General features: G+C 42.5%; 1 protein-coding gene across 2 annotated transcripts in view; it reads left to right on the plus strand.

Annotated features, from left to right (window-relative positions):
• INO80 (INO80 complex ATPase subunit) overlaps nt 1–21,068 on the plus strand; it is a 131,606-nt gene that overhangs the window by 68,330 nt on the left and 42,208 nt on the right. For both annotated transcript variants that reach the window (XM_073348740.1, XM_073348739.1), the window contains 3 exons: nt 1,218–1,395; nt 10,219–10,359; nt 19,047–19,272. In XM_073348740.1, coding sequence (XP_073204841.1) covers nt 1,218–1,395; nt 10,219–10,359; nt 19,047–19,272 — 545 coding nt within the window. The remainder of the gene's footprint in view (nt 1–1,217; nt 1,396–10,218; nt 10,360–19,046; nt 19,273–21,068) is intronic.

Consider the following 21,068-nt stretch of genomic DNA (forward strand, 5'->3'; position numbering starts at 1 on the left):
CAGTCAGGGCTGCGAGGAGGATGAGGAGCCCCTAGCCTGGGGTCAGGGGGTACCCTGCAGCTGAGGGATGGCTCCCACATTCCGGGCTGGTGATTGACTGAGCGGGACTGGGAGAGTGGAGCTGCAGAGGGCTCCCTGGGTGGCTGCTGGGCTGGTGACACCTGATCCCTTCAGACACAAGAGATGCTGAGGAAGCTGTGGTCCTGGCAAGGCAGAGCAGAGACCCCATGACCAGGGCCCCAAGAAGGAGGACAAGCCCCTTGCCATTGGGGCTTGAGCCTGCTGGTGAATGATTCCTGCCCAGTGACAGAGCAATTCAGCGCCAGGGTGGCCTCCTTCACATTTGGAGGCTTCTTCTCCTCCTTGCAGTCCTGGCTGGAGGTCTTTTCTCTGCCTGCTAGTACTGCAGCCTTACGTACACCTGTTTCAGCCCTCCAGCAATGCAGGGAGCCCTCTGCAGCCCCACTGTCATGGGAGTGAAAGAGCTGGGCTGCAGAGGGCTTCCTGTGCTGCCACAGGGCCAGTGACATTTGGTCTCTGCAGGTGCATGGTGCCAAGGGGCTGCACTCGTTCCTGCTGTTACTGTTGGATATTTTGGGGTCGATTTCAGTGTGTCAGCTGAAATGGATTTCTACAGACATCTATCAATTTAAATCAAACCCTGCCAAGCCTGCTTAAATTAACACCCTCCTCCATAGTATTATATAAAATGAAAATTCTAAATCTTAAAATTTTGAAGTGAGCATTTTTTGCAAAATGGATTAGTACCATGCTGTTAACTGAAAGAAAATTCAACATAAAATGAGGGCAGTATAATCTAGATATCTTGCTTAGGTAATATGTAAGTGTTCTAGATTTCATGGTTGAGATTATTGGACCAGTCACTTCTGTTCTGTGGTTCAGTAACGTGTTAAGACTTTTTCTTCTGAAGTGACAAAGTTCACATAGATCTTTGTGTAGCTCTGTACATTCTTCTTACCATGCGTATCTATATGTGCAGGTGCTTGTGGAGAAGTCAGAGAAAAGTACTAGTAAAAATGAGAAATAGTTAAATTGGAAATTGGATTGGGGGGGAAAAAAACCCTGTTTCCCCGAAGCCAGATACTGTAAAAATGAAATGTTAAAGGAATAAGACATGCCAACCACAGTCCTGGTGTAGCTATTTCAGCCCCCTCCACAGAGCAGTGAATAAGTGCATTTACTATTGTTTATTTCAGATGGTTAGCTCTTTTCCTGTCTCTGAAAGCCTCCTACAGGCTCCATCACTTGCGCTCCTGGACAGATCCAGAAGGGGAGCACCCACAGAGGACTCAATGTCTGGGGAATAAAGATTTCTTGCTGGGAGTCAATTTTCCATTCTCTCTTCCCAACCTGCACAGCTGCACTTTTCTGCAGGTAAGGAAAATTTCCAAAGACATGCAGATCCTCCATTCAGTAAATACTAGCAGGCTGTAGTGAAGGGGAAACAGGGAGAACCCTTCCATCCTTCTAAAACACATGGAAGGATTGACATGGAAATAAGCTTCCTTTTATGATGGGTGCAGTATGACAGTTAATTATAGACCACTCCCTAAGGAAAGTTAAGATCAGTAAAGTGGACTTTAGTCTTTCAACGTATTTTTATATACCATACGTAGTGTATTAAGAAAATTAAATAAATATATCTGCATCAGAGTGCAGATTAGCTGACTTTTAGTGCCCAGTGCGAGGCTCATCTCTTCAACCAAGTTTCAGCTTGATCTTTGATCTTGGGTAAAGTCTTTGGAAAGTTTTCCCCTTAGTGATGGCTGAATTGGGGGGAAGGGTAAAGAGAGGTTCCTGCAGCCAGTGCAGGCCTCACAGTTGATGTTTCCTTTTTAAATTATGTAATGTACCCAGGCAATGGGAGCATAATAAATAAATACCCACATTTTAGTAACCCTTTTGTATGCTATACTCAGCCATTGACCAGAGGGTAACTTTTTTGCACTCAACAACAAAAATGGCGGTTGAAGAAAATCAGAGTGTTTGTGCTTGGGGCAGGGTGTCAGAGGGAGACTTGAGGGAAAAGAAACAGCACAACCTTGCCTGGTGGGGAGTGCATTGCTGTTCCTCGGCTCATGTCTGTTACATATAATATGATGCTGTCGCCAAGCTGTAGACTGAGAATGGCAAACTCTGATGGTATTGTGAGATGCAGGTCACTCGCAGAGAAAAGTGGCCATGCTGCTGATCTGGGGGATTAGGGAACCCTGATATTGCTCTTAAGCTGTATCTCCTACATGTAATGACGTGCTACTTCTAGTACTCACACAGCAGTCCAGGCTGCACCTGAAATGTCTAACGCATAGCGACCACAAGATATATTTATTCTTTTTTCTCGCGTGCTTTGTGGTTAGGATTGTAGTGATATCGTTGGCCTGATTCTGGGGCTGTGTGCTACAGTGTGGTGCAGTATTGGGCAATATAGACTCATCAACAATAGTACAAGTAATCTATGTAGCAGTGCAGATCAGTAATTTGAGCCCATGTACCTGGCACTTGCTTTTGGTTAAATTTCAGATTTTCTGGCCATTTAAATCTGCATTGTACCAAAAACTAGGCTTAACTAGCTACTTGGGGATTATTCAGCACAGGTGAATCCTCATGTGATAAAAGGTCAACATACTGGCCCTATGCCCCTACCCCTTCCCAAGCCTGACACAAGGGTCGTGGCCAGGAAGCTATTACAGCTGCCTGATCCATAGCTGCTGAAACAGCCCTTTGAGACCATAAGCATCTGTCATAAGGTAGAGCAGGTTTAGGGCTGTTCAGTCTTGCACATGGACTAGTACCTGCTCGCCAATCCCATGATTAGGGAAATAGAGAGGTGGTTTAATACCACCTGTGCCACCCGCATCTCCTTCCAGTCTTGTGAGTACAGTTTGGCAAGTGTGAATCTAGCCCTAAATATTTTGTATCTGGACTTTCACTTATTCACTTCCATATGAATAATTTGGGGGAGTTGGAGTGGCTCATGTCTGAATTTATGGAATGGAATGTGCCTTATTCTGGAATATTGGATGATAATCCCCAAATCTCTTTTGGGTTATGGGAGTAGGTAGGATGGATTTTTTGTGTGAGTGAGGGCAGGAAGAACATAGACAGGATGTGCTGGAGCCATGTGCTGTGTGGGAGGGAGTGATACTTTAATACAGAGTTACTGCTCTTTTTGTGAGGAAGATGCCAAGTGCCTAGGAGCTACCATCTCCAGTGCTTGTGTGACTTTTAAGCTCTCCCTGCTGTTTTTTCAAACTTTAACTATTGCAAGCATCTGTGGACTCAGTGACTGGAATAATGTGTAAAGGGGGCTGGGGTGGATACCAGAGTGTTATAAGTGCAGTGTTGCCAATTCTTGCCACGTTATCACAAGTCTCACAGTATTAGTTGTTTTTTTCTTAAAGCCACAGCTTTATTTGAAAATATGTAAATTTTTAGCTCCCTTTGCTGTGGAGAAAATCTTGAAAAATCCAAGTGGCTCAGGGGAGATTTTCAAAGGCACAAAGGGGAGTTAGATTTCAGAGTAGCAGCCATGTTAGTCTGTATTCGCAAAAAGAAAAGGAGTACTAGTGGCACCTTAGAGACTAACCAATTTATTTGAGCAAGGGGAGTTAGTTGCTCAGTTTTCACTGGAAGTCTGTGAGAGTTGAGCATATGACTCCCCTTTGTGCCTTTGAAAATCTTGCCCTCAAAAACCATGAGGCAAATAAAAAGAACCCCAAATTCCGTGTGTTTGTGTGTGTGTGTGTGAGAGACTATGTATATATATCAGTCATGATTTTTAAGCCAACTCAATTTTTTGAGTCTTAGGGCTGGCTTTAGATCAAGTGCTGCTTTCCTGGACAGGACAGGTCAGTAATGCACTCCTTGCAGACAGTGGAAGATGTCAGTAGGGGAAACTGATGGTTCTTGCTGAAGACATTGGGCAGTCTGATATATATTTGCCTTACTGAGTGAGTTGGACTCTCTTCTTTGTTCTGCTGGATCTGCTCTCATTCACAACTGGTATGCATTCTGTCCACCACAATCAATCTGCAATTAGGGAGCACTAACCAGTCAAAAGTACTATCTTTATTTACCTGGACAAGCTTCTTCGTGCATGATTGACAGTATTGACATAGGATCACAGTGATTGGAGAGTGAAAGTGTCTGTCTGATCATCAACTCGATTCCCTTTACTTGGCAGGATACACTTAACTACTTTTCTGGTTTGTTCTTCCTGTTGAGCTTTTTTTCCCACTTCTTCCTGTGAATATTTTCTCTTTGATTAATTAGGGTGACATTTCAATCCTATAATGAAGTCAGTGTTAATAGGTTTTATAGTGCAGGCATATTGGGTGTTTTATTTTTGTAATTACTCAGGACAGCTCAGCTGCAGTCTCATTGTGAGGTTCCAGTTTTATCCAACTTTTCAACTAGGCCAGATTCTCAAAACCCAGAACCATATAGTGAATCAGATCACAGTTCATGTTTCTAAGCCAAAGTTTTTCCTGGCTTTCTGTCCTTAGCTTGAACCACTTCATAGCTTGGGATCCTTAAAGTTGTTTTTTGCATTATCTGTGCATTTGCAGATAAAAGCTGCTGAATGTGTTTTACTTTATATTAAATATAAACTGAGTTCCTGTTGGACTTAATGCAAAAATTGAGTTTCCAAAATTTTGTAGCCGTCAGCCCTTCTTCCCTCACCCTCTCAAGCTTGGAAATGCTGTCACAGGACCAAGTTTTGCTTTTTGGCATTCCATACAATAACTTTTTCTCATAACTAGTCAAATGAGAAGCCAGTCATGCTCAAGAGCAAAATGTGCTGAATGTTGATTGTTACATGTACTTTCAAGTCCAAGTGCTATAGAAGCCAGAGAAAATGAAAGGGCTATGAGTTCATTTAGAATCTCACAAATGTCCTTAAAGCAATACAACTTGAGTAGCTAGTTGCTGGAAGTGGATTCTGCACATGAGCTCAGGAGACATGGGATAAAATCTATTGAAAAACTAAGCAGAGTAACTGCATGAGTCTCGGGAGCTGTGGATTGTGGCTCAGTTGAATTGCCATATAGAAGATGGCGCACAAACCCTGGAAGCTGTAGTGTTGGGTAAGGTGAGAGAGCGGACAGAGCCTACAGAATGTAAAGTATTTCAAAGGGGACTGAAGAGTGAAGAAAGTTAGAAAACAACCAGAAGAAATTAGTTTGTAGTTCTAAGGTGCAAAGCCCATTATGGCTTGGTTCCTGGCTGTCCAAGAGATTGCTTTTTCCCCCCTGCACTCTCATATGCTGCTGCTGCAGTCTTTGGGATGAACAGAGATCTCAACCGAACAGTGTCTGAATCTTAAATGTCTGGGGGTTGGTAGTTAGCTATCCTCAGTGGTATGTCTTTCAACTCTGGAATTTGTTTCTTCGGCTGATCAGATGGAACCCAGATCTGTTAGTGCACAATAAAAAGTCAGTTTCTTTTCCCACCTTTTGCTGGAATGAATGTCTCTTTATGATTAAAAATGATATAAACTTTTGGAAACATACAGTGTACCTTGAGTTTTGATAATTGATCCTGTGTTAAAATGAAGAATCAAATTCACAAAAGACAGATCATTCATTGAGTAGCACCTAGCTTATCTGCAGGGAGGGAGACCTTTTCTGAAGCAGTGGGGTCTTGTTTGGGCACGTCTAATTTCTCTGAATGTGAATTTTGGAGAGGGAAAGGAGACAATGTCTGTGTGGACAGAAACAGGTAGCCAGAATTTAGTTGAAAGGGAAGTTGAAATTGAAGATGCGTAACAGGTAGAAAACCAATCTTGGGCTTGGTGTGTCATATTTTGTAGCATTATCAGAAAAGCCAAGAAAAATAAGCCCCTCTAATTTTCAGTCAAACAAAAACAACTGGGCAACCATGTGCATACGCCAGTTAACTCTGGCTGTGCTGGAGTTTAGACCATGATTCATGTCTGGTTCGATGAAATATCTGCTCTTCTCCTATGAGATTCCTGTGTGGGGTTTTGGCTGAAGTACATTTTCTGGAACCCTGCACAGCCTGCTATGGACTGCATGTTAGTACTAGTCTCATAAACCATGAGGTGACATTGCACTATCGAGAAGGAGAGGGGGGAAACTCTCCCTGGTTCTCACTGTGTGCTTTATAAAAACCTAGAGGCTTTGAAAGCCTATCACAGTAAAGGGTGACAAGACAGTACACACCTGGGCAAGTAACTCTTTTTGTAGATGAGCTGAAATACCAGTTACTTTTACAAAGATATAACTGACACAGATATAATTGATATAGATAATGTAGTGGACTAATATGTCTATAAACATTTTTCTATGTACCAGAGAAATCAGATATTATTGGGAGTAGGGCCTCCTATGTAATCATCTGTACACTTGAATTTTTAGGCTTCAGCGATATTATTTTCTCTTGGCTTGATTGTGGCCAGCCCAAAGTCAGTGGCCCATACAAGTGAGTAGCCTCCAGTTGTTGATAAATTGATTATTCGAAAACTGCCTTGCAGAGGATAGCAGTTCATAGTATGAATTGAGTTGTGTATACTTAAAAAGGTTAGTATTCATATTTGCATAAATGGAAAAGCTATGAACAAAACCTGGATCTAAAATGGTGGGTGTCCGTCCTGAAGTATGGGTTGGGTTTGGATTGGGTTACATACATGTTTAAAAATAAATAAAAGTGGATGTCTCAGCTAAATGGAAAGTGCAGAAAACAAGTGCATTTTGGTGTTGAATTCAAGGTGTATTCTCTTGATAGTGTGCTCATGTAGCTGTTACTTGTTACTCCCATTAGTATTACTGTGTTGAGAATAATACAGTCCCTTTTGTACTAGAACCTGGCAAGACATAAATATCATCCCCTTCTCCAGATCACCTCTGTTTTCATGGCAAAGATGCAGTCACATGTCACTATTGGTCCAGGTGTTGTGAGTGTTGTAGTCAGCAGCTCCTCCAGGCAAAGCTGAGCCAGCTAGGGTGGGAAGTCCAGTAGTGTGTACAACAGAGGGTGCTTGTGTTACCTTTGGTAGATCTAGAGGAAGCTTGACTCTAGGGCTGAAAGGCTCTTGAGAGCTTTGTCCATTCCTCTCAGCTAGAGTATGTTGCAACTTGGGGCCTGGCTGCAATTAGTTTAAAATATGGTAATAATAATTAAAGTGGGTCTTTAGGACACACGCATTACTGTATATCTGCACTTCCTATGTGGTTTCAGAGTCCCTATCTGCAGTTTACAGACATCTAAATTTCATTTCTGTCAGCCATGCAAAATCAAAATAGCTGGTAAAGAATAAGCTGTTACTCAGTTGTGCCTTATTTCAGTTATGTGTGTACTGGAAAAATACCAAGTCACTTTCTTATTGCAAACCCGCTTGAGACGTTTTCATGCTCCTTGGGTCTGCTTGCAGGCTTAAACCAGATAAGAGCACATAGGAAGCCACACAGAAAAAAAGAAAACAGCATAAACATGGAAAGTCTTTTCTCTCGTGCTTCAGGTCAACACTTCCAATTAAGAGCGTGAAATATAAACATAATCTGTCAAAGTACAAAGATAATCCAGAATCTCTTAAATATCCCTCTTGGGGTTAAGGAAACAGTTTAATGCTGTCTTGAGTGACCTTGCTTATGTTAGCACTGAAATTATAACTACTTTTAATGTGTGTGTGGTTGGGCAGGTTCTCTCACATCTCCTTTTCAGAACAATATATATTATAAATATAATGTATGCTAATATGATATAGTGGGAGACAGCACCTCATTTCCTTTCGTTTCCTCATTTGTGTTTGAGAAGGCTGGGAACGCAGTAAAGTTTAGTGAGACTGCAGGAAGCCTGTGTCCCATATCTGTTTTGCAGTCCGTTTTCCAGCAGAAAGAATGCTTTTATAGCACGCTTGGTGACTGCACCCTTGTGACAGGTACTTTAATTCTTGCTTTGTGACAAATCCCCCCCCCCCCCCGCGCTTTGTTCTTGGCTTAGTTGCACAAGGGTATGTGATCCATCCTAGAGTTGTATCTATGCCATGTCCTGTAACCTTACTCAGTTCCTTCCCATGTATGTGAATCTGATGGGAAGCTAGTTTTCCACTGTGTCTGATATATCTACTACCTGCTCCAATCATAAATATTTAATGGCAGCACGTCATGGAATTCAAACAGGGATACTTCTCTTGTGACTGTCTCATAATTTGTGTACAGATAACATAGAGAAGTAGACTCTGTATTAAAAGTCTCTTAATGTTCTTTGTACACATGCATACAAAATATAATTTGGTTTTCCTTATTTGAGATACCGTCTTAGTCTTTCCTTTGTTTTTTCCTGTTTCTAATTGGGCTGAAGCCAACATGGCTTGCTTTTTTATATCAGTGCCCAACGGAGACTCAAACAGTGAAGATGTCCTGTGGAAAGTGTGTATCAGTGGAATCAATATTTTTTTAGCTAATTGTTGCAATATAATATCCTACGCTCCAGGTTTTGCGTGGAGAGAAATTCCAGTTTCCCACCACCTCATCCCCAACTCTCTCTCTAGGAAATAAAAAACAAAAACGTGCTGCAGCCAGTATTCCAATGCTTGCTGTCAAAGAACTTGCTGAGAAATTCCTGACCCTGTTCAAATTACGTAAAAGAAGAATCAATCCAGTCTGGACTCAGTCAGATTGAGGGGCAGGAATTGAGTCAGGATGTATGAATTTGCTTGGTGCCAGCTCAAGGCCTGGAGCTAGACTGATAGCAGCTGCAACACTGCTTTCACAGGTGGGGCTGATCGAGTGTACTTGGAGATCTGCGGTGACAGAAGGGTTACTAGCATAGATTGACCATGAAGACAGTTACCTTCATTGTTTTTGAGAGTTTTAAGTTATTGAGTCATGAGAATATTCTTTTGTCTTGCAGTTACAACTACAGTATTTTCAACTACAGTATTTAGTTCTTGTGTTTGCTTGGACTGTAAAGTGGCAGAATCCAGCTGATACCTCATGGAAGTTCTGCAGTACCATGTAGAAACATTTCTGTTGGTGTCAGATTTTTTCTCTTCAGTTTTCATTACAGAGCATAGATCTATGGATCAGAAAGAAATTTCTCCCTATATTAACTGTCACACAATTGATTTAGAGGCATTATAGGATGTGTATATTTTGGGTTGTCCTTCTCTGAAGCATCAGGTAATGGTTGCTACTTACAGAGCTTAATGAACTAGGGGTCTGACTCCCTACAACAAATCCTTTGATTCTATGAAAATAAAAGATGTATGTTCCTTAGTTCATCTGTTCCTGCTGCTAGTGTCCCCACAAAATTATCTCCCATTTTTGACATCATAATTATCCCATAGCAACTAATTGTGAACAGATTAGAAGTTCAGATAAAGAGTAGGCATCAGGAGTGTATTCATCTCTAGATCACATAAGTCATATTTTGATACAGATATGTATGGTAATAAAGACAAAGGAAAAGAGGGACAGAAACTAAAATAAGCAAGCAAAATTGTTCTGAAGTAGATGGTTTTTCATTGTTTTCCTTGAGGACCAGAGCATATTGAGTGGCTTTTCTTTCTTTAAACTGTAGTGCCATCCCAGACCCCACAGTTTTGGCTCCATCTACTTTCATGATGCCAGAAATATCCTTTGTAAAATGAGGGATCTGCCGCTATGTGGGCACCACAATTCTGGCAATGGGATATACACCCTAAGTGCCAGTACCCTCAGGCCATCAATGATAAATTCAAGAGCAATTTTGCATGGAAAGAGGAAAAAAGGATTAGAAAAGGGTTGTAAATAGTGGAAATATAACAATCTGTTCACCTCTGATGTCCTTGTAGAGCTCTCTCCTGCTAAGGTTCTTTCTATCCACATAGGGTGTGCCTTTGAGGAGTGTGAGAGAGGGTCATCCTTACTGGAATATGTATCTGCTTTCCTGCCATTAAAAGCTAAGGTGAAAAAGTGCTGAGGAGGCAAAACAGTGTGTCCAATTCCAAAATATATGTCAAGAGGGGGAGAAGTGGCAGCTGGGCAGAGTCTCCTTTTCTAATTGAAAATGGCAGTTGCAAATGGAGGCACTGAGAATTCTGTGCACTAACATTACAGAAGCTATGTAAAGATCCCTGTTCCCAAGGAAATTCTTTTGTGATTGTTCATTATCATTCTTTCTGACACAGGGATAAACAACTAAAAAGGATTCCCTTCTTGATTGAATTAACTCTTTATTTAATTTAATTTTTAGAACCTTGTGTTCAGTAGCCACTGTAAAACAGTTACTGGCTATTCAGACCATGTCATACATCGAAGGAGATCAGCTACCTCATCAGTCCGGTGCTGCCAGGTCACTGAACTGCCATCCTTCCTGTGCATAGCCAGCCCACGGGTAAGTCCTGCAAAGATGATATTACAGTGAGGGAATCTATTCCTTCTTGTAACTATTTATGAAGCTGCTATGATGTTTTGTACAGTACCATTGTCTTTGAAAATATCCTTTTGTGCACTTAAAAAAAGTGTTCCTATATCCTGTCTCCACAAAATTTTCAAATCTCTACCTGTACAGATGTTATGTGGCAAGAAATATCTCTAATATTGGCCCAAATTTTGAGATAAATGGTATTAATTTCATTTGGTCAAGTCCTAGAGAATTTATTAATAGGATTGACTCCAATGTAGTTCTATAGGAATATAACAGACTTTTATAGACATTACCCCCAAAACAGCTATAGCAAATGATACCCTTTCTAGTGTGGGGGGTTTTTTAAACCATTTTATGGAATGCTGTAGTAGGGATAGAATTCTCTATTAAATTCCGTTGGTTGGTTGGTTGGTTGGTTTTAAAAAGAACTATAATAAGCATATCTTTTGGTATTAAATTCTATAGAACTTCTTTTTGTAACTTTTTTACCCAGGAGGAGGAAGGGCAAGATTGTAGTAGCAAAAGCAACCAAAGGAAGATGCAAGGTTAATTGGCCTATCAGACTCCAAACTTTCATAACCATTTTGTTTTTCTGTTACAGTGCTGCTGCTATGCCCCTTAGTCAGTGTGTAACTTGTACCACCTTTGATCACCTTTGAATTTGGTTCATTATGTAGTGCTGTGAAGATTGGATATGTATTTTTACAAAATGAAAGATGCATGTTCCCTTTCTGAAATTCAGCCCAAATACTCTAGCAGTATATCTGGCCAGTAATATGCTGTTTTTCTGCAGTATGGATAGTCTCTTCCAATAATACATCTCTTGATTTCAACTGCTCTCTTAATTCCAAAAGCTGTAAAACTAACATTCAGGCTTAGAGTAGTGAGTTATTTAAAGAGGATTGGAGCTGTTTGTTGTCTTCAGTGAGCTTTTTTTTCTTTTTCTTTTTGGGGGAGTGGGAAGGGAGATTTGTTGGAGGGTGGGATGGGTTTTTGTCTGAGTGTTGGTCAACGCTAGGAACTTGCATCTGTATAGCTACATCTTTCAGGAGTGTGAAAAATCCACACCCCCTTAGAGACGTAACTATACCAACCTAACCCGCAGCATAGGCAGTGCTAGGCTGATGGAAGAATTGTAGCTACCACCGCTCTGGCAATAGAGCGGCTACAGAGGAGACCTTACAGCGGTGCTGCTGTAACGGTACAGCTGTGCTGCTGTAAGGTCTGTAGTGTAGACATAGGGCTTGACTACACTGGCAATTTACAATGAAAAAACGCGCCCTTGAGCGCAGCAAGTTTCAGCACTGTAAAGCGCCAGTGTAAACAGTGCACCAGCACTGGGAGCCATGCCTCTCATTGTGGTGGGGTTTTTTTAGAGCGCTGGGAGAACTGTGTAGACTAGCCCATAGTCCCAGAGTGCAAGCTGAACCACTGAATTGCTGTGTCACCTTAATTTTCCAGACCAGAACTCTTATTCTGCTCTGCTAGTGAAAAGCAGCCTCTCCAAGCACTGCTCACACATCCATTACTATGTAAAGGCAGTAACTATGTAAAGTTACTCCCAGCAACTCATGAACAGATGTAGGGCCACACCCACAAATCCGTCAGTCCCTGACACCCCAGAAATGTGCATCTTACGCTGTTCAAGGCCCCCTTGGACAGTGTAAGCTCATTATAAGTCCATCATTCTATCACAGAGTAATGACTATGCAACAGCCTTTGTTAACCTGAATAGAGATTCTCCAGACAATTCAACCAAAAGCACACAGGCTTAGATAAACAATGAAACAAGTTTATTAACTAGAAAAAGATAGATTTTAAGTGATAAAGGCATACAAGTCAGAAATGGTTATGAAAGAAATAAAAAATAAAAACGCAAGCTATTTCCTAAACTTTACCAAAGCTAATAGTTCTAAAAGCAAACCAGATTGTTTCACCGTAAGCTGCAATACATTTCATAGGCTGTCTCCTTCCAGCCTGGGGCCACCCCTCCCACAGTTCAATGGTGCTTCTCTCTGTCTTCCAAATGATCTTGGTTCCATGTGTCGAGGTGTGGGAATAGAGTCATGGGGAAGCCATTATGTCTTATTTTATACTCTCCTCTCTTTGAGGATTCTTCTCCCGAGGGCCCCTTACCCCCTGCTGGGTGCAGTCTGTGGGGTATGTGAGAGTCGAAGGGGTAGGTGAGATTCAATCTGCCAGGTGAATTGTAAATTTCTTGTTCACCCACCTTCTGCATATGTAAGGGATGACATGCAAATCTTTTGTTTACAGTCCCACCTAATGGTGAATGGTTGCTTCATTAGCTAGTAGTTTTCTAACACCTGTGGTCAGTCCTTTGTTAACACTGGGGAGCTAGTCTGTGGGCATTCCCCAGAATTACAAAATGTTTCAGTAACAAACATATAGCAAAAAGAAAAGGAGTACTTGTGGCACCTTAGAGACTAACCAATTTATTTGAGCATGAGCTTTCGTGAGCTACAGCTCACTTCATCAGATGTTTACCGTGGAAACTGCAGCAGACTTTATATACACACAGAAATCATGAAACAATACCTCCTCCCACCCCACTGTCCTGCTGGTAATAGCTTATCTAAAGTGATCAACAGGTGGGCCATTTCCAGCACAAATCCAGGTTTTCTCACCCTCCACCCCCCCACACAAATTCACTCTCCTGCTGGTGGGACAGTGGGGTGGGAGGAGGTATTGTTTCATGATTTCTGTGTGTATATAAAGTCTGCTGCAGTTTCCACGGTAAACATCTGATGAAGTGAGCTGTAGCTCACGAAAGCTCATGCTCAAATAAATTGGTTAGTCTCTAAGGTGCCACAAGTACTCCTTTTCTTTTTGCGAATACAGACTAACACGGCTGTTCCTCTGAAACATATAGCAAAATCTTATAGCTCAATATTCAATGTTGGTGCACACATTTTAACAGGACAACAATGCTTAGCAGATTATGGGTTTTCAAATGAAACCTCACAAGGCACATTTTGTACAAAATACATCATAACTATATAAAAGTGGTGAACATGGAGTACAGGGTGTCATATGAGGTACAGGCTATCACAATAATACTGCATGAAATCCATTTTTACTCTGTAAATTATTCTTTTTATTGTGGCACTCTAGAGATTGAGTTATCTGTTTATTAATTCCCAACCATGCATGCATACCGTTTTCATAAGGAGTTTTTGACACATTGTTTTTTAATAAAAGGTGAGCCACTGAATCCTGCTTCTCCCAGTTGCCAGGGTAAAGGTGCAGTTTTTGAGAAACAGCATAAAGTGAGAAAAGCATGTGGTGTGCGCTAACTACACCATGCTAGACTCCATAGCACAGATACGATGATGATGGATAAGAATGAGGTCGCTTTGCCAGGGCGTGATCTAGCAAGCTGCTGAGCACATTGTGCAGTTACAGTGCAGTCAAAGAGAGTTGTGGGTGCTCAGCACCAAGCAGGAGCACTTAGCCAAACGGCAGGATTGGCACCTTAGACTTTTTGTCTTTTTTGAACTATGTAATCCATCATCCTCGGCTTCACCTCCCCCGCCCCCCCCAAAAAGGGCGGGGGGCGGCAAGCTGAACATGGAGAATAAGAAACAGGCTGAATGAGAAGAAACTCCAAATCTACGGGAAATGACTCACGTGGCATTCTTTTACCTTATATTCCCTTTATTTTATGATCCAATAAAATGTGAAAAGCTTTCACTCTCTTGCTAGCAATAACTGTGTTTATGGGTATGAAACACCTTCATAGGTTATCATATGTAGCTCCAGAAGTCCAGTCAACCACCTGCTCTCAAAAAAAAGAACCCTACCCTAAAGGAACTGGAAGGTTAGCTGCAGAGGAGCCTCAGGTGAGGACATCTGCTTCCAATTAGCCTACGCTCCCAAGCCTGATGTCTACTGTTTACTTTGACTCAATAGCAGACCAATAAATCCCCGTCGCTGATGGAGAAGCAATAACAGCAATAATCATAGAGAAACAGACTGGGAGCAGAAGACTCTTATCACCAAGCCACCCAAATGTTCCATTCCTAATCTGTGTTATTACTGGATTTATCAGTGGGCTTGACTAAAGCTGGATGTGTGTGTAATTATACATTGGCATCTAGGGAAGGGAAGATGGCAAATAGCTGTCTACACTCATGGCCTGTTTGCTTCTCCTTGGCACCTCCTGGAATGAGCTCATCTGCTCTGATTGTGAGGCCAAGAATCTGACTAGGCCTTGCAGAATGGGGGATATCGTTCCTGGTCCTAACATCACATTGTTCAAGACCGGACAGACAGCTGAAAATAGATGTGAATGAAACACTGATCTCCCTAGAATTACTTATGTCAACTCTATAGCATAGGGGCTCTTCACTGACCTCCATAAATAAGTTGTGTCATCTATGAAGGTATATGTGTATTTTCTGTACTGCAGGTCAATGTGAGTGGAGCATGGTTAAAAGCTCAGCTCAGGAATTGATATGCTGATCCAGTATTGGGCAGGTGGGGGAAAATAGTGTCTGCAGTTTATTTTGTCATAACACTTGTAAATGGGGAAATTGTCTGGCCTTGGTTTGGCTTGGCTACTACATAGAAAGGATTAAGTGGAGACAGGGCTTTGTTTTCCTGGGAAGTGAAAATTTAAGAGTTTTCATGCTTGTTATAAACTGTTGGCAAGAATGTACAAGTCTTTAAACAGCAGAATGAGCCCAAATGCTTCCAGAAAGAATGTCCCGCTGTTGGTACTGAGCTATGATGAGGTGTGGGAAGTTAATGGAGCAAGAGACAGGGATGGGATTGTTTGTAGATGATGGTTAAGGTTGTGACAGAGTATAATTTTTATGCATTTGCAAGCCGTTATACTGAATCAGAGAGAGGCCTAAAACACGAAGGTGATTTGAAGGGTACATGTGTGTCTCATGTTCTTACTTTTAATGGGCTCATGAAATCAGCCCAGAGCATTATGTATTGTTCACTTCAGTTTAAGAGTTTGATAAACCCCTGTATGGATTCCAAATATCACAATGATAGGTGATTTAAAAATCCTACAACATATTCAACATATTCAATTTTGCATGAAAATAGAGACAGTATTCCTTAAACTAGCACTGATTTTATACTGTATAACTGTTGAGTTAAAGATGATATATGTAGATTACCTCAAAACAGAGTGTCGTCTTACTGATCTAATCCATGATTGCTGCACTAATACAATTTGATAACATGCATTAATAAACATGAGAATTTGGAGTCAGGGACTATCTGCCTTTCATTACATGTAGCACCACAAGAACAGACCTGACAGTGAGGGAGAGGTATGTGCGCATATATGAAACTTTTCCATTAGTATTATTTGTCTTTCTTTTCTTTCCCTTCCTTTTACAGGTTCCTCAGCACTTTGTATGATTTCTTTTTTCTTGAAGAATATGTAGATGTTTTTGGATAATGTCTTATAAGTGTTTGGTGCTGTCATGACTAACTCAGATTGCCCCAATTATTGCCTAAGATATTAATAACCTTTACATGTGCACACTTCCTACAGGTGAAGGTTCTTTCCTGTTAATATAGAGAGTGCTTTTGGACACCTCAGGCATGCAGAGTTCCCTTGGCATTCTCTCCTAATAGCTCTTCCTTTAGGATCAGATGTGACGCAAGTGCAGCCCTCAGAGTCACTCTCATTTTTTCCATACAGATGTGTAGCCTGAGGAAATTAGGGTTCCTGGAACAAAACTTCCCATCTTGAGTTCAGCAGCCATAATGAATTGCATGCTAGGACCTACTACAAAGGTCACACTTCTTTATTGAATATGAAAGTGGCTACAGATTGCTCTATTTTGAGTAAAGTGCTGGCCTTCAAGCACCTTCCAAGTGGTAAAAGCTAAAAAGTTTGGGCATCACTGCTGTATGGAATATTCTTCTCTGTTCCAACTCAGGTTTGTTCAATGTAGAAATATGAACTACAGCTTGAGGGTAAACAATGCCCTTAACAAAGGGGAAAGACAGGCCCCTGGGTACATTTTTGCCACTATTACTGTGGGGTCAGTGTTCAGGCAGAGGAGTCTGAAATTCATTCATCATGAGAAACCTTGCTGCCTTGCACTAAATACAGTCTCTTGCTTTGACTGCAGATGGCAGTGTACTGTAGCAAATCATCTTTGAATCAGTGCTAAGTGCTCAACCCTGCCTTTTGGTTCTGATTAATTTTATTTTTTCATAATGATGGTATTCTGAGTCCTCAGTGTATTAACTGTTTTAGTATCCGTTACTGATTTCAGATTGGTCTAAAGTGCAATCCTAACATCCTGTTCCACCTTCCCAAATTCCTATTCCTTTGCTCTTGGAAGAGCTGCAGCCGCAGTGTACGTCTGTTTGCACTATGAAAACAAGTAGGCTCAAAGCCATTTTTAGTCCGTGAATAAGTCAGACCTTGTGCATGCTGAAATACACAAATTGCTGCACTACTTGTTTTTCTGTTTGAATTTGTACCATAATTGTGTGCCAGAATCTAAGCATTCATTTAAAGAAAAAAAAAAAACCTCTAGTCCTTACGGTTGCAAAGAAAACCTTCCATTTGGGAAACAAGGTTTTATCAATATAAGGAAAAGAGGTTGAAGATAGGTAAAGGTTAGCCACAGTCTTTCCCCTGGTGTAGATGCAGGCTCTAATTCCTTTTACCTTGATGTAACTGGTCTGGATCTACCTACCCTAACTGCTGGAAATTGTGGAGAGAATTCCTAGTTTTCATACATGTGCATAAATAACATCAATTTTCTACATCCTGCTTCTGGTGTATAACACTGTGTTCTCTGAAGTGATGACATACTTGTTTCCTGGATTAGAGAAGAAAACTACAAACACACCATTATCAGTAAATAACTTTTCTCTCATCTTAGGGAATTAATTTAATAATATGCATTGAAATTTGCAATTTAGCTTTCATTGTTTTGAAGCTGTTGAGGTAAATGAATTCAAAGCACCTTTCCAGGTCTCTCGAAAGCATATCAAAACTTCCTCTATCATCTTTGTAGGAAATGGAATATAAAGAGCTTTTGCAGAGTCTTTCCCCCAGAGTGCTTGTCCCAAAGCAGACTTACACTCAGAAAGGAGAAGAGGAAGTTGGCAGTGTACCCCTTCTTGTAAAATACTGCATGTTAAATGGTGATTTGGTGCTTTAATTTGAGGCTTGTAAAAGAAAGTGATGTATTTGCTCCATCTGCTTTGGATTTTATGCTCTAACTGTTATTGAGAGGTCTATAGAGCATCCCACTAGAGCAGTTGTATGTGTGTGATGTGTCATACTTTTCCCACAATTCCTTCTGTTTTCATCACTTTGGGGAAATGGAGAGAGAAAAGGAAACTATCAGAGGGGAGTAGAACCCTATTTTTCAACAGTCCTAGGTAAAAATGGATGAGAACATCTGGGATTACATGGCACAGCACTTCCTGTCTTTCCCATTGCTTCTTGCATCCATCTTAACTCCTTCATTAGGGAGCTGTTAAAATGTATTTGTTCTGAGTAGTTATCTGCTGCACAGGATGGCACCTCAGAGTTGCCTGCTAGCCTAGTGAGGAGAGATAAGAGAATACTATAGATGATACAAAAGGCAGCTTTGTCTACTGGAGCAGACACTTTATCAAGGGACTTTCAGCCATCTGAACACACAGCTGTTTGGCTAACCAGTCCCTTCTACTCTCCATCCAGATAGCAGCAAAGATTAAAATGATGGAGATGGTCCAAGATAGCTAGTTATGATATAAAGCCTGGGTTCCTGTGTTGGCAAAAGACTATTCTATGTAGCTGGAGAGAGCATACTGAAAACAGTCAGTGAGGAAAGGGATGCACAGAATGACTAGCTAAAAACATAAGATAAACCCCCTACTCATCTTAAATACTGAAATCTTGTATTAATATTTGTCTGGCCCATCATTGCCAAGTGCTGCCTCTGAAAGACTACCAAACTGTGTCTTCTTTCCCCCTTTTTACATTTTTCTTTCCTGATTTCCACGTCTTCAGTATTTCAACTATACATAGGTCCCTGCTGAAATGCAGTAGCCTTCTAGGGTAGGGGAGAAGTTGAGGGAGTTGTGCAAAGCTGGACTCCGACAAGTAGGAACTACTAGAGAGTGAAGAATTCCAACCAAACATAGATGAAATGAGCTATACAGTGACAAAAAGAAAAGGAGTACTTGTGGCACCTTAGAGACTAACCAATTTATTTGAGCATGAGCTTTCGTGAGCTACAGCTCACGAAAGCTCATGCTCAAATAAATTGGTTAGTCTCTAAGGTGCCACAAGTACTCCTTTTCTTTTTGCGAATACAGACTAACACGGCTGTTCCTCTGAAACCTATACAGTGACAGTGCACATTACTTTATCTTAGTTTTGCCCTCCGTCTTGCAACTGTTGGCACTAAATGCAAGTCAAAGTACAGATTAGCAGAAGGACAATAGTTCATGCCTGAGCATTGACCGGGCACTTTTTTTCCAGCTCTCATTATTTTAAATCAGTTTAAGATGGTATTACCATTTGTATATTAACATAATGACTTTTGCTTTTAAATCTTGTCCCTCTGGAAACTAATTTAACTGAAGACTTTTTTTGTGAATAGAAGGAAAATGTGAGTGTATGTATTCATTAGTTTACTTGTGTTTACTCATAGGTAATAGCAGTGCCTCTGGATTTCTACTGCAATGATAAAAGTGCAGAGTATGAACATAGGGCATTTAAGGAAGGAGGAAGTCTTGAAGCAAAGCAGTGTATATTGAATGGGGCACCCGAACTAGCAGCTGATTGCCTGAAACGATGCTCCCAGTTCTTCCCAGAGTATCCGGGAGGGTTGTTGGGGGTCAGGCCTCAGAATGGCTGGTCTTTCATCAGAATACCAGGTGAGTTTCTAATTCCTTTCTAAATTTCTATAGTGGAATAGATTAATGGGACTAGGCAAATAAAGTCATCTGTTCTTTTTCCTTTGAGTGAAAAAGTATCCCTTTAACTTCTTAAAGTGCTCTGATTTCTACCCATACGTTTTCTGAAGCAAAGCAGCCAGTGGGGGGAGAGCTAGTTTAACATAACCTCTTCTGGTGCTTAACTCAACAGGGCCGGCCTTTGGGTGGGGTGGCTGCCCAGGGCAGCCTGTCAAAGAGGGCACCATGCACTGGCCTGGCCCGGAGCTCCACTTGCATGCTGCAGCCAAGCGGTTGCGGCAGTGGTTCCTCTCCACCCAGCCCAGCCCCTCTTGGCCACTGGGCCCAGGGCTGCCCCCTCCTTCCTGTCCCTTTCCCTCCCCCCCCCCCCTTTGCTCCTGTCAGCCCGCCAGCAGTCAGATGAGAGCTCCTTCCAGTGACGGGGGTGGAGAGGAGCCCTCAGCCGCTGCGGCTCTGCTCCGGCCTCACCTCCTCCCCCCCAGAGGCCCGTACCACTTGGTGGAGTGAGCGGGGGTAGGGAGAGGCTTGGCGGCAGGCCCGGGGTTTCTGGCTGCTGCGGGCCTTGGACTCTTGGGCTCCCAAGTGGTGTAGCTCCCGCCTCCTCCCTGGGCTCCCAGGTCCCTGTGAGGCCTGGGGCAGCACTGGTGGGAGGGTGCTGCACATGCAGCTCGCCCCAGCCCCACCATTATTCGAAATCAGAGGCCAGGGAGTGTGGGGGTCCCGGACCATGCTGGGCAGTAGGCGGCACCAGCACCCAGTGGACGGACACCCCAACCAGTGGGTGCTCCTTGCTCCAGGTAAGCCCCCTTGGCCCGGGCCCCGTGGAGCAACTAGAGTCCCTTTGCCCCATCCCCCCACCAGCATCCCTGGGGGAGACCCAGTGCCCCCTGTCCCTCACCAGCACCCCTGGGGGAGACTGAACCTCCCCCAGTTCCTCCTGCCCCATCCCCCCCACCAGTGCCCCTGGTCTAGGCAGGGATGTGGGTTGGGTCCAGTTCAGTCTGGGGAGGGATGTGGGTCAGGTCCAGTTCAGGGGGTTCGGTCCAGTTCGGGTTGGGTAAGGATGTGGGTTTGGTCCGATTTGGAGAGTTGGCCTAGTCTTTTGGGGGCACAGCTGGTCCTGATCCTAGCCTTGGTGCCTCTCTGTCTGTGGGGGAGGACTAGCAAGATTAGTATGCATAGTGACACTGTAAATAAAATGTATTAAAGTTTTTCATACATTTTATTTTTAAAATGTTTTAAACAGTTTTTAAATTTCCCCCAATTTCATACCAAAATTTAATTCCAGCCCTAGTCGTTCATATGAGAAACGTGAAGGATGAGATAGTGGGATATTTCTGTTTTAGTGGGAGCAGCATATGGCTGGTGTTTTGGCCAGTTTTGGCTTTTGTTAGCTGTTTTTACTCACACACACTCTTACACACAGTCTCCCTCACGGAGTCACCCCGTGCACACACACCAGGGCTCTCTGCATTCAGGTCACTTTCCCCACCTGGGCTGTGAGGCATCAGGAGCTGCTGCTCTCATGCCCTCTCCTTTCGCAGCCCATGTGGGGAAAGTGACCTGGCTGCAGGGAGCCCATATGTTGCTCCTCGGCCTCCCCCCCCCCCCAGTCTTCTAGGGGTGTGCGGGGCAAAGGAGCAGCAGTCTAGGGGGGAACGAGCAGCAATGCCAGCTGCTTCGTGCATCCAGGTCACTTTCCATGGGTGCAGGAGGGGGATGCAGGGCTTAGGAGCAAAGGGGGTGCTGGGATTAGG

This window comes from Lepidochelys kempii, chromosome 6 (genome assembly GCF_965140265.1).
Source record: "Lepidochelys kempii isolate rLepKem1 chromosome 6, rLepKem1.hap2, whole genome shotgun sequence".
Lineage (NCBI taxonomy): Eukaryota > Metazoa > Chordata > Testudines > Cheloniidae > Lepidochelys > Lepidochelys kempii.